At 45.0% G+C, this 14251-nt stretch overlaps 1 protein-coding gene across 7 annotated transcripts in view; it reads right to left on the minus strand.

Annotated features, from left to right (window-relative positions):
• Positions 1-14251, minus strand: part of LOC147116896 (uncharacterized) — a 298183-nt gene that overhangs the window by 177338 nt on the left and 106594 nt on the right. For 5 of the 7 annotated variants that reach the window (XM_085987105.1, XM_085987104.1, XM_085987103.1 and 2 more), the window contains exons 6-10: positions 6638-6730; positions 5886-5978; positions 4166-4258; positions 2445-2537; positions 725-817 (exon numbers count right to left, since the gene is read on the minus strand). In XM_085987105.1, the coding sequence (XP_085843231.1) occupies positions 725-817; positions 2445-2537; positions 4166-4258; positions 5886-5978; positions 6638-6730 (465 nt within the window). The remainder of the gene's footprint in view (positions 1-724; positions 818-2444; positions 2538-4165; positions 4259-5885; positions 5979-6637; positions 6731-14251) is intronic. The other 2 variants (XM_085987101.1, XM_085987106.1) reach the window with 2 other exon arrangements.

A 14251-nucleotide genomic window follows, 5' to 3' on the forward strand; every position in this document is an offset into this window, starting at 1 on the left:
CTGTGAAACATTGGAATTGTTGTTTAAGGACATCGATGTTTTTCTCAGTGAGGTTTCTAGTTGACCCATGGGTCTCACTACAGTGCAGTTTGGACATTGTGTGCGGGCTCCTGAGAGGGGTTATGAGCTAAGTGTGCCGGGCATAACTGTTATTTCAGAACAAATAATCCAGAGAACGTGAGTTCAAATCCCACCATGGCTGTTTGAGAATTTGAATTCAATTTAAACAAAAGCTGGAAATAAAAAGCTGGTATCACTAAAAGAGACCATGAAGCCTTTGGCAAAATCCCACTATTTTACTCATGTCCTGAAGCAAAGGAAACCTGTTACTCTTACCCGGTTTGACCTATATGTGATTCCAAGAACATTCCAACGTGGTTGACTCTCACCTTATCTCTGAAGCAGCCGAGGAAGCCAATCAGTTGCATCAAAGCGCTACTCAGGGCACCTGGGGATGGGCAATAAATTCTGGCCTTGCCAGTGATGCCCACATGCCGAGAATTAAAGGAAAATGACTGTCTCCCAACTTGTCCCCTCCATGGCATGTGGGTCGGATCAGGAACTGCTGGCAGCAACGCAGGTCGGACAAAAATGTCACTGGGGTCTTAAATGTGTCCCGTACATTGTAGTGCCAGAGCACCATGACATGCTGCATAACCCTTCATTACATCTCATCGCTCAATCTGAAGCTAATTGTTGAAAATTAGTATTTTTGCTGACTCACTGAGAGGATCTCGTGGTCCAGATGGAAACAGTTGATTTGCCATCGGGTCATTTGAACGAACATGTACCAGACTCGGGCCCAGATTTCCGTGGACTGTCAGAAGAGAGGAAGAACAGAAGTTCTCATTTAACATTTGCATGTTAATAAATCTAACAACTGGACATGCTGAATGCTGTCATCAACAGGCACAAGTACAATAGTGCTGATTAAATAGATTTTTTGGGGATAGGAAATGATTTCGGATTCTGTAAATGTTGTAAACATTTACCTGGTTTCTTGGTAACCAGTTAGAAAACACTACTCGTCAGATCTGTTATTGTTCTGATGTTTTCATAGTTCAAATCTCAAAATACTTATCAAGCTTATCCAATCCTTTTACTCTTTCGGACCGTTGTTGACTCCCAGTCACTGAACCCGGTAATGGAATAACTAACAAGGTCGGAAATACTTTAGTGATTTGACGAGAACAGGCAAAGTAACAGAGCAGCACCATGAGCACCATGAACACTGTTCACCCTGTAAAATGACTAACAGCACAAGTCATCTTTCACACTGTACTGAGCTTCATGGGTCACGGATGTCTTATACTGTTTTCACCCACAAGTCAGTGGGGGTATTCCAGTATTAGCTGGTGGTCCCGCAATGTTAGTTGATGTGAATATTAATGTTGGTCTTTGGGCAGATGTAGTTTGCTTGAGTGTTGGAGAGCTGGGAGAAATGTGGGAAATGAAAGGCAGTTGGGTAGGAATTATTCAGCTGAAGCTTTCTTCAATAGCTGCAATGGAAGAGCTCCGGCTACAAACAAGTGTTGGAGCTATCCTGGCTCCTTGCCATCCCCAATGTCAGTGGTGTTGTCTTCCTCATCATGATGAAGGCCCTCCTCCAATGGTGGCTCCATGTGTTAAGCCCGTTGCAGAGCAAAGTTATTGAGCACACAGCAAACTACAATTATGCAGGACACTCCTTCTGGGCTGTATTGCAGGATTCCACTAGATCTGTTGAGACGTTGGAATTGTTGTTTAAGGACATCGATGTTTTTCTCAGTGAGGTTTCTAGTTGACCCATGGGTCTCACTACAGTGCAGTTTGGACATTGTGTGTGGGCTCCTGAGAGGGCTTATGAGCTAAGTGTGCCGGGCATAACTGTTATTTCAGAACAAATAATCCAGAGAACGGGAGTTCAAATCCCACCATGGCTGTTTGAGAATTTGAATTCAATTTAAATAAAAGCTGGAAATAAAAAGCTGGCATCACTAAAAGAGACCATGAAGCCTTTGGCAAAATCCCACTATTTTACTCATGTCCTGAAGCAAAGGAAACCTGCTACTCTTACCCAGTTTGACCTATATGTGATTCCAAGAACATTCCAACGTGGTTGACTCTCAACTTATCTCTGAAGCAGCCGAGGAAGTCATTCAGTTGCATCAAAGCGCTACTCAGGGCACCTGGGGATGGGCAATAAATTCTGGCCTTGCCAGTGATACCCACATGCCGAAAGTTAAAGGAAAATGACTGTCTCCCAACTTGTGCCCTCCATGGCATGTGGGTCGGATCAGGAACTGCTGGCAGCAACGCAGGTCGGACAAAAATGTCACTGGGGTCTTAAATATGTCCCGTACATTGTAGTGCCAGAGCACCACGACATGCTGCATAACCCTTCATTACATCTCATCGCCCAATCTGAAGCTCACTGTTGAAAGTTAATACTTTTGCTGACTCACTGAGAGGATCTCGTGGTCCAGATGGAAACAGTTGATTTGCCATCGGGCCATTTGAACGAACATGTACCAGACTCGGGCCCAGATTTCCGTGGACTGTCAAAAGAGAGGAAGAATAGAAGTTCTCATTTAACATTTGCATGTTAATAAATCTAACAACTGGACATGCTGAATGCTGTCATCAAACAGGCACAAGTACAATAGTGCTGATTAAATAGATTATTTTGGGATATGAAATAATTTCGGATTCTGTAAATGTTGTAAACATTTACCTGGTTTCTTGGTAACCAGTTAGAAAACACTACTCATCAGATCTGTTATCACTCAGATGTTTTCATAGTTCAAATCTCAAAATACTTATCAAGCTTATCCAATCCTTTTACTCTTTCGGACCGTTGTTGACTCCCAGTCACTGAACCCGGTAATGGAATAACTAACAAGGTCGGAAATACTTTAGTGATTTGACGAGAACAGGCAAAGTAACAGAGCAGCACCATGAGCACCATGAACACTGTTCACCCTGTAAAATGACTAACAGCACAAGTCATCTTTCACACTGTACTGAGCTTCATGGGTCACGGATGTCTTATACTGTTTTCACCCACAAGTCAGTGGGGGTATTCCAGTATTAGCTGGTGGTCCCGCAATGTTAGTTGATGTGAATATTAATGTTGGTCTTTGGGCAGATGTAGTTTGCTTGAGTGTTGGAGGGCCGGGAGAAATGTGGGAAATGAAATACAGTTGGGTAGGAATTATTCAGCTGAAGCTTTCTTCAATAGCTGCAATGGAAGAGATCCAGCTACAAACAAATGTTGGAGCTATCCTGGCTCCTTGCCATCCCCAATGTCAGTGGTGTTGTCTTCCTCATCATGATGAAGGCCCTCCTCCAATGGTGGCTCCATGTGTTAAGCCCGTTGCAGAGCAAAGTTATTGAGCACACAGCAAACTACAATTATGCAGGACACTCCTTCTGGGCTGTATTGCAGGATTCCACTAGATCTGTTGAGACGTTGGAATTGTTGTTTAAGGACACCGATGGTTTTCTAAGTGAGGATTCTTGTTGACCCATGGGTCTCACTACAGTGCAGTTTGGACATTGTGTGCGGGCTCCTGAGAGGGGTTATGAGCTAAGTGTGCCGGGCATAACTGTTATTTCAGAACAAATAATCCAGAGAACGTGAGTTCAAATCCCACCATGGCTGTTTGAGAATTTGAATTCAATTTAAATAAAAGCTGGAAATAAAAAGCTGGCATCACTAAAAGAGACCATGAAGCCTTTGGCAAAATCCCACTATTTTACTCATGTCCTGAAGCAAAGGAAACCTGCTACTCTTACCCAGTTTGACCTATATGTGATTCCAAGAACATTCCAACGTGGTTGACTCTCAACTTATCTCTGAAGCAGCCGAGGAAGTCATTCAGTTGCATCAAAGCGCTACTCAGGGCACCTGGGGATGGGCAATAAATTCTGGCCTTGCCAGTGATGCCCACATGCCGAGAATTAAAGGAAAATGACTGTCTCCCAACTTGTGCCCTCCATGGCATGTGGGTCGGATCAGGAACTGCTGGCAGCAACGCAGGTCGGACAAAAATGTCACTGGGGTCTTAAATATGTCCCGTACATTGTAGTGCCAGAGCACCATGACATGCTGCATAACCCTTCATTACATCTCATCGCCCAATCTGAAGCTCACTGTTGAAAATTAATACTTCCGCTGACTCACTGAGAGGATCTCGTGGTCCAGATGGAAACAGTTGATTTGCCATCGGGCCACTTGAACGAACATGTACCAGACTCGGGCCCAGATTTCCGTGGACTGTCAAAAGAGAGGAAGAATAGAAGTTCTCATTTAACATTTGCATGTTAATAAATCTAACAACTGGACATGCTGAATGCTGTCATCAAACAGGCACAAGTACAATAGTGCTGATTAAATAGATTATTTTGGGATATGAAATAATTTCGGATTCTGTAAATGTTGTAAACATTTACCTGGTTTCTTGGTAACCAGTTAGAAAACACTACTCATCAGATCTGTTATCACTCAGATGTTTTCATAGTTCAAATCTCAAAATACTTATCAAGCTTATCCAATCCTTTTACTCTTTCGGACCGTTGTTGACTCCCAGTCACTGAACCCGGTAATGGAATAACTAACAGGGTCGGAAATACTTTAGTGATTTGACGAGAAGAGGCAAAGTAACAGAGCAGCACCATGAGCACCATGAACACTGTTCACCCTGTAAAATGACTAACAGCACAAGTCATCTTTCACACTGTACTGAGCTTCATGGGTCACCGATGTCTTATACTGTTTTCACCCACAAGTCAGTGGGGGTATTCCAGTATTAGCTGGTGGTCCTGCAATGTTAGTTGATGTGAATATTAATGTTGGTCTTTGGGCAGATGTAGTTTGCTTGAGTGTTGGAGAGCTGGGAGAAATGTGGGAAATGAAAGGCAGTTGGGTAGGAATTATTCAGCTGAAGCTTTCTTCAATAGCTGCAATGGAAGAGATCCAGCTACAAACAAGTGTTGGAGCTATCCTGGCTCCTTGCCATCCCCAATGTCAGTGGTGTTGTCTTCCTCATCATGATGAAGGCCCTCCTCCAATGGTGGCTCCATGTGTTAAGCCCGTTGCAGAGCAAAGTTATTGAGCACACAGCAAACTACAATTATGCAGGACACTCCTTCTGGGCTGTATTGCAGGATGCCACCAGATCTGTTGAGGCATTGGAATTGTTGTTTAAGGACATCGATGGTTTTCTCAGTGAGGATTCTAGTTGACCCATGGGTCTCACTACAGTGCAGTTTGGACATTGTGTGTGGGCTCCTGAGAGGGCTTATGAGCTAAGTGTGCCGGGCATAACTGTTATTTCAGAACAAATAATCCAGAGAACGGGAGTTCAAATCCCACCATGGCTGTTTGAGAATTTGAATTCAATTTAAACAAATGCTGGAAATAAAAAGCTGGTATCACTAAAAGAGACCATGAAGCCTTTGGCAAAATTGCACTATTTTACTCATGTCCTGAAGCAAAGGAAACCTGCTACTCTTACCCGGTTTGACCTATATCTGATTCCAAGAACATTCCTAGCGGTTGACTCTCAACTTATCTCTGAAGCAGCCAAGCAAGTCATTCAGTTGCATCAAAGCACTACTCAGGGCACCTGGGGATGGGCAATAAATTCTGGCCTTGCCAGTGATGCTCACATGCCGAGAATTAAAGTAAAATGACTGTCTCCCAACTTGTCCCCTCCATGGCATGTGGGTCGGATCAGGAACTGCTGGCAGCAACGCAGGTCGGACAAAAATGTCACTGGGGTCTTAAATATGTCACGTACATTGTAGTGCCAGAGCACCATGACATGCTGCATAACCCTTCATTACATCTCATTGCCCAATCTGAAGCTAATTGTTGAAAATTAATACTTCTGCTGACTCACTGAGGGGATCTCGTGGTCCAGATGGAAACAGCTGATTTGCCATCGGGTCATTTGAACCAACAGGTACCAGATTCAGGCCCAGATTTCCGTGCGCTGTCAGAAGAGAGGAAGAACAAAAGTTCTCATTTAACATTTGCATGTTAATAAATCTAACAACTGGACATGCTGAATGCTGTCATCAACAGGCACAAGTACAATAGTGCTGATAAAATGTATTTTTTTGGGATATGAAATGATTTTAAGTGGAACGGTAGCGTGGAGGTAACGTCACTGGGCTAATGATCCAGAGGCCTGGACTAATGATCCAGAGACGTGAGTTCAAATCCCACCACGGCAGCTGGGGAATTTCCAAGAAATCAGAGGGTCCACAGGCCCCTGCAGTGAAAAGTGAAACTTATGTTATAGGCTACCTTGTATAAGTTAGACACATCTAGTTAGTGATTAATGTATAGACTTTTAAATCGATTGGACCTCTGTAGTAGGAGGTCTCGGAAAATGTGTATAACTGTGTGAAGAGATTCGGTGGAGTCGGAGCCTTGTGTTGGGACGCAAGAGCCACAGCTCCCCAGGCCTGAATAAACCGTTTTGACTTCAATTATTGGGTCTGTCTTTCTTACAACAAGCCAGTGTCGTCGACCCTGTATATCACTTGGTCCGCACTTTGGGGGCTTACATCACTGCATAACCCTTCATTACATCTCATCACTCAATCTGAAGCTAATTGTTGAAAATTAGTATTTTTGCTGACTCACTGAGAGGATCTCGTGGTCCAGATGGAAACAGTTGATTTGCCATCGGGTCATTTCGATGAGCACGTACCAGATTCCGGCCCACATTTGCGTGCGCTGTCAAAAGAGAGGAAGAATAGAAATTCTCATTTAACATTTGCATGTTATGGATAGTGCTGAATAAATAGATTTTCTTTGGGATATAAAATGTATTTGGATTCTGTAAAAGTTTTTAAACATTTATCTGGTTTCTTGGCTCCGAGTTCGAAACAATGCTCATCAGAACTGTTATCTATCAGATGTATCATAGATGAGAACGGCAGGTGGATGGGGGGTGCGGGGAGGCATACCAAACATTAGAGAAATAACCACCTAAATAGAGCAGGGCATAGAGCCATGGGAGATGGCGAAATTGTCGGCACAGTGCGGGCCGCTGGTTAGTGGGTGCAGACCTACACGTTCACTATGGCATACCGATAAAGAAACGATCAGAAGCTTCCTTACTGTTCCCTGAATCCTTAATATCAAGGAGTTTTCCTCAATCCCCTGTACTGCACTAAAGTGTCAGCCTAAATTATGTGCTCAAGTCTCTGGAGTGGGATTGATCGCACACCTTCTACCTCAGAGGCACAAGAACTACCTGCCATAAATCGCAACTTCTACAAGAAGTAACTCAGGAAGTACTACTGGACGGCCAGCTGAGGGCGCCGTCCGAGGAGTATAAATACTCGGGCATGGGCCCAACTTGGCCAGAGACAATCTGGAAACAGGAAGCTAGTGACTACTAACTAGACCTCCATGTTTTGTTACAAGTCGATTAAAGCCTTGCTTTATATACAACCAAGTGCGTAGTGAGTCTGTATTACGTCACTACCACTGAACCAAGTCTGAGACGTTGTTTGGTGCAGATTACACATTCAACGTGGCATCCCTATAAACATAGAAACATACAAGATAGGAGCAGGAGTAGGCCATTCGGCCCCTCGCGCCCGCTCCGCCATTTAATGAGGTCATGGCTGATCATCCAAATTCCGTACCCTGTCCCTGCTTTCTCCCCATGTCCCTTGATCCCTTTAGCCTCAAGAAATATATCCAACTCCTTCTTGAATATATTTAATGAATTGGGCTCAACTGCCCTGTGTGGCAGAGAATTTCACAGGTTCACCACTCTCTGGGTGAAGAAATTCCTCCTCATCTCAGTCCTAAATGGCTTACCCCTTATCCTTAGACTGTGACCCCTGGTTCTGGAGTCCCCCGCCATCGGGAACGTCCTTCCTGCATCTAGTCTGTCCAGTCCTGTCAGAATTTTATAAGTTTCAAAAAGATCCCCTCTCATTCTTCTAAACTCCAGTGAGTACAAGCCCAATCGACCCAATCTCTCCTCATACGTCATTCCTGCCATCCCAGGTATCAGTCTGGTGAATCTTCGCTGCACTCTCTCCATGGCAAGAACATCCTTACTCAGATAAGGCAACCAAAACTGCACACAATACTCAAGGTGTGGTCTCACCAAGGCCCGGTACAACTGCAGCAAGACATCCTTGCTCCTGTACTCAAATCCTCTCGCTATGAAGACCAACATACCATTTGCCTTCTTAACCGCCTGCTGCACCTGCATGCTTACCTTCAGCGACTGGTGCACAAGGACACCCAGGTCTCGTTGCACTTCCCCTTTTCCCAATCTGTAATGCTGAGGTTGGGGATGGCATTAAACGGGAAATTAGAGACACGTGCAATAAGGGCACAGCAGTTATCATGGGTGACTTTAATCGACATATAGATTGGGTGAACCAAATTAGTAACAATACTGTGGAGGAGGAATTCCTGGAGTGTATATGGGATGGTTTCCTGGACCAATATGTCGAGGAACCAACTAGAGATCAGGCCATCTTAGACTGGGTATTATGTAATGAGAAAGGATTAATTCACAATCTTGTTGTGCAAGGCCCCTCGGGGCGAAGCGATCATAATATAATATAATTCTTCATTAAGATGGAGAGTGAAATATTTGACTTAGAGACTAGGGTCCTGAATTTAAATAAAGGAAACTATGATGGTATGAGGCGCGTGTTGGCTAGGATGGATTGGGGAACATTATTTAAAGGGTTCACGGTGGATAGGCAATGGCAAACATTTAAAGATCGCATGGATGAACTACAGAATTTGTTCATCCCTGTTTGGCATAAAAATAAAACAAAGAAGGTGACTCAACCGTGGCTAACAAGGGAAATTAGGGATAACATAAGATCCAAGGAGAGGACATATAAATTGGCCAGAAAAAGCAGCAAACCTGAGGATTGGGAGCAGTTTAGGATTCAGCAAAGGAGGACAAAGGGATTAATTAAGAGGGGGAGAATAGAGTATGAGAGTAAGCTTTCAGGGAACATAAAAACTGACTAAAAGCTTCTATAGATATGTGAAGAGAAAAAGATTGGTGAAGTCAAGGGTAGGTGCCTTGCAGTCAGAATCAGGAGAATTTATAATGGGGAACAAAGAAATGGCAGACCAATTAAATACATACTTTGGTTCTGTCTTCACAAAGGAGGACACAAATAACCTCCCAAAGGTGTCGGGGAACTGAGGGCTAAAAATTCAGTTTGGGGCGCCAAGCTCGCCTGGGCGCCGGAATTAGCGCTGCGTGCGGAGCCACTTGCGCCATCCGGATATTCAGTTTCTGCGCCCCAAAAGAAAGTGGGCCGCTAAACGAGGCTTCTCGCGCCCCACTTGGGGCGCTGAAACTGAATATTGGCGTGCTAAGGGCCGCAGCGCCACACGCTGCGGCACGGCACGCTGCGGTACTGCAGGCCTTCCTCCCACTGTTAAGGGGGAGGTGCCTGCAACAGCGCGATCCCCGCGCGCGAGTGCCGGCAAATGAGCCCGGCACCAAGGAGAAGTGCCGGGCTCTCGGGAAACAGCCAGCAATGCCGCGGGGTGGGGGGGGTGTAGGAGGCCGGGGACGGAGGTGCAGGCAGGCGGGCGCCGAAAAAGCGGCCGGCCGCACCTCCACCTTAACTAGCGCCACTACCGCCACAGGTAGGCCCCTGTGTACCAGTCGCTATTTGCGGCCGGCGCTGAGAAGGCGGGCGCGACCAAATATGGCCATCGGGGCGATAGTGGGGCGCTGCACACACCGATGACGTCATCGGTGGCGGCGCAGCGCTACAGGCTAACGCCGCCATTAGCACCCCGCTAAATATCGCGGTAGGTGTGGCCAGTGGCGCAAAAGCCCTCTTTGGGCGCAAACTGGTGGCGCAGGCCACTGAATTTCTAGGCCTTAGGGTCTAATGAAAGGGAGGAACTGAATGAAATCAGTATTTGTAGGGAAATGGAGTTAGGGAAATTGATGGGATTGAAGGCCGATAAATCCCCAGGGCCTGATAATCTACATACTAGGGTACTTAAGGAAGTGGACCTAGAAATATTGATGCATTGCTGGTCATCTTCCAAAATTCGATAGACTCTGGAACAGTTCCCATGGATTGGAGGATAGCTAATGTAACCCCACTATTCAAAAAAGGTGGTAGAGAGAAAACGGTGAATTATAGACCGGTAAGCCTGACATCGGTAGTGGGGAAAATGCTAGAGTCCATTAATAAAGATGTAATAGCAGAGCACTTGGAAAACAGTGACAGGATCGGACAAAGTCAACATGGATTTACAAAAGGTATATCGTGTTTGACTAATCTACTGGAATTTTTTGAGGATGTAACTGGTAGAATAGATAATGGAGAACCAGTGGATTTGGTGTATTTGGACTTTCAGAAAGCTTTCGATAAGGTCCTGCATAAGAGATTAGCGTGTAAAGTTAAAGCACATGGGATTGGGGATAAGGTACTGACTTGGATAGAGAACTGGTTGGCAGACAGGAAGCAAAGAGTTGGAATAAACGGGTCTTTTTCCGAGTGGCAGGCAGTGACTAGTGGGGTACCACAGGGATCGGTGCTAGGACCCCAGCTATTCACAGTATATATAAATGATCTAGACGAGGGAACTAGATGTAATATCTCCAAGTTTACAGATGACACAAAGCTGGGTGGGCGTGTGTGCTGTGAGGAGGATGCTGAGAAACTCCAGTATGATTTGGACAGGTTGGGTGATTGGGCAGATGCATGGCAGATGCAGTGTAATGTGGATAAAAGAGAGGTTATCCACTTTGGTGGCAAAAACAGGAAGGCAGATTATTATCTGAAGGGCAATAGATTGGGAAAAGGGGAAGTGCAACGAGACCTGGGTGTCCTTGTGCACCAGTCGCTGAAGGTATGCATGCAGGTGCAGCAAGCGGTTAAGAAGGCAAATGATATGTTGGCCTTCATAGCGAGAGGATTCGAGTACAGGAGCAAGGATGTCTTGCTGCAGTTGTACAGGGCCTTGGTGAGACCACACCTTGAGTATTGTGTGCAGTTTTGGTCGCCTTAACTGAGGAAGGATGTTCTTGCCATGGAGGGAGTGCAGCGAAGATTCACCAGACTAATACCTGGGATGGTAGGAATGACGTATGAGGAGAGATTGGGTCGATTGGGCTTATATTCGCTGGAGTTTAGAAGAATGAGAGGGGATCTCAGTGAAACTTATAAAATTCTAACAGGACTAGACAGACTAGATGCAGGAAGGATGTTCCCGATTGTGGGGGAGTCCAGAACCAGGGGTCACAGTCTAAAGATAAGGGGTAAGCCATTTAGGACTGAGATGAAGAGGAATTTCTTCACCCAGAGAGTGGTGAACCTGTGGCATTCTCTACCACACAAGGCAGTTGAGGCCAATTCATTAAATATATTCAAGAAGGAGTTAGATATATTTCTTAAGGCTAAAGGGATCAAGGGATATGGGGAGAAAGCAGGGACAGGGTACTGAATTTGGATGATCAGCCATGATCTCATTAAATGGCGAAGCAGGCTCGAGGGGCCAAATGGCCTACTCCTGCACCTAACTTCTATATTTCTATGTTTTCCCAATCGATTGCCGTTCAGCTAATAATCTGTCTTTTTGTTTTTGCAGCAATCAGGCAGAAACCTCCTCACTCTTCACTTTCTCCACCATCTCAAGGAGTTATGCCAACCCACTTTTAGCTCCCTCCTTTCCTGCACTGCCATCGAAGCTACAGGAAGCAGCGGAAGATTATCTGGAGGAAGATGAGGGAATTTCTTCTTGGTAGGTTATAATTACGATGATGACAACGAGGATAATGTACTGGATGAGGAGGATGCCGGGCCACACAAAGCACCCTGGATGAAGCCACTGCTGCGTGTTCCTTATCCGAAGTCCCTCAATATCACCCACTCCATCACTTGTTCCCTCACTTCTAAACACCAGCTCAAATACTTCCACAGTGTAAATGAGGATATGGCACTGGTGACTCACAAAGCATGAGGGAGCTGGAGCAGTGAGTTATGCAATCAAACAATGGGCTGCCTGTAAAGAGGAGATGGTTCGGGTATAGTCGAGGTACAATTGCCACATGGGGGAAAGGTAGGGCAACCAAAGTCAGAGCTCCCTGGATGACGAACGAGATAGAGAGTAAGATGAAGCAGAAAAAGAACGAGTGTGACAGATGTCAGGTTGAGAATACAAGTGAGAACCAGGCTGAATATAGAAAGTTCAGAGGCAAAGGGGGCAAAGAGAGGGTATGACTCATGGGAGCTTGCAAGATCACATTTCGTTGTTCATGTACTTGTGCATTGTACAATGACAATAAAGTTGAATTATTATTATTATTATTATTATTATTAATAGATTGGCAGCTAACATGAAAGGGAATCCAAAAGTCTTCTATAGGCACATAAATAGTTAACAGGTAGAAAGAGGAGGGGTGGGGCCAATTAGGGACCAAAAAGGAGACCTATGCATGGAGGCAGAGGGCATGGCTGATGTACTAAATGAGTACTCTGCATCTGTCTTTACCAAGGAAGAAGATGCTGCCAAAGTCATAGTGAAAGAGGAGATAGTTGAGATACTGGATGGGGTAAGAATTGATGAAGAGGAAGTACTAGAAAGGCTGGCTGTACTTAAAGTAGATAAGTCACCAGGACCGGATGGGATGCAGCCTAGGATGCTGAGGGAGGTAAGCCTGGAAATTGCAGAGATACTGGCCATAATCTTCCAATCCTCCTTAGATACGGGTTGGTGCCACAGGACTGGAGAATTGTAAGTGTTACACCCTTCTTCAAAAAAGGGTGCAAGGATAAACCCAGCAACTACAGGCCAGTCAGTTTAACCTCGGTAGTGGGGAAACTTTTAGAAATGATAATCAGGGAGAAAACTAACAGTAACTTGGATAAGTGTGGATTAATTAAGGAAAGCCAGCAGGGATTTGTTAAAGGCAAATTTGGTTTAACTAACTTGATTGAGTTTTTTGATGAGGTTTCAGAGAGGGTTGATGAGGGTAATGCAGTTGACTTAGTGTACATGGATTTCCAAAAGACATCTGATAAAATGCCACATAATAGGTTAGCCAGCAAAGTTGAAGCCCATGGAATAAAAGGGACAGTGGCTGCATGGATATGAAATTGGCTAAGTGACAGGAAACAGAGAGTAGTGGTGAATGGTTGTTTTTCAGACTTGAGGAAGGTACACAGCGGTGTTCCCCAGGGGTTGGTACTAGGACCATTGCTCTTCTTCATATGTCTTAATGACTTGGACTTGGGTGTACAGGATATAATTTAAAAATCTGCAGATGACACAAAACTTGGAAGTATAGTGAACAGTGAGGAGGATAGGGATAGACTTCAAGAGGGTGTAGACAGGTAGAATGGACAGATACGTGACAGATGAAATTTAATGCAGAAAAGTGCGAAGTGATACATTTTGGTAGGAAGAACGAGGAAAGGCAATAGAAACTAAAGGGTACAATTCTAAAGTGGGTGCATGAACAGAGAGGCCTGGGGGTATATGTGCACAAATCGTTGAAGGTGGCAGGGCAGGTTGAGAAAGCAGTTAAAAAAGCATACGGGATCTTGGGCTTTATAAATAGAGGCATAGAGTACAAAAGTAAGTAAGTTGTGATAAACCTGTATAAAACACTGGTCCGGCCTCAACTGGAGTATTGCGTCCAATTCTGGGCTCCGCACTTTAGGAAGGATGTGAAGGCCTTAGAGAGGATGCAGAAAAGATTTACAAGAATGGTTCCAGGGATGAGGGACTTTACTTATGTGGATAGACTGGAGAAGCTGGGGTTGTTCTCCTTAAAGCAGAGAAGTTTGAGAGGGGATTTGATAGAGGTGTTCAAGATCATGAGGGGTCTAGACAGAGTAGATAGAGAGAAAGTGTTCCCATTGGTGGAAGGGTCGAGAACCAGAGGACACAGATTTAAATTGATTGGCAGAAGAACCAAAGGCTTCATGAGGAAAAACTTTTTATGCAGCGAGTGGTTAGGATTTGGAATGCACTGACTGAGAGGGTGGTGGAGGCAGATTCAATCGTTGCTTTCAAAAGGGAGTTGGATAATACCTGAAGGAAAACAATTTGCAGGGCTATGGGGAAAGTGGGGCTAGCTGAAGTGCTGTTGCAGAGAGCTGGCACAGGCTCGATGGGCCGAATGGCCTTCTTCTGTGCTGTAGCCAGTCTATGATTCGATGACTCTATGACTCTATGCGAGGATGTCCCACCCTCCCAGAGGAGGTAGCAGAAACGGCCGGCCTTAGC

This window comes from Somniosus microcephalus, chromosome 5, assembly GCF_052327205.1.
Source record: "Somniosus microcephalus isolate GS21.2 chromosome 5, FLI_Smic_1.0, whole genome shotgun sequence".
NCBI classification, from domain to species: Eukaryota; Metazoa; Chordata; class Chondrichthyes; order Squaliformes; family Somniosidae; genus Somniosus; species Somniosus microcephalus.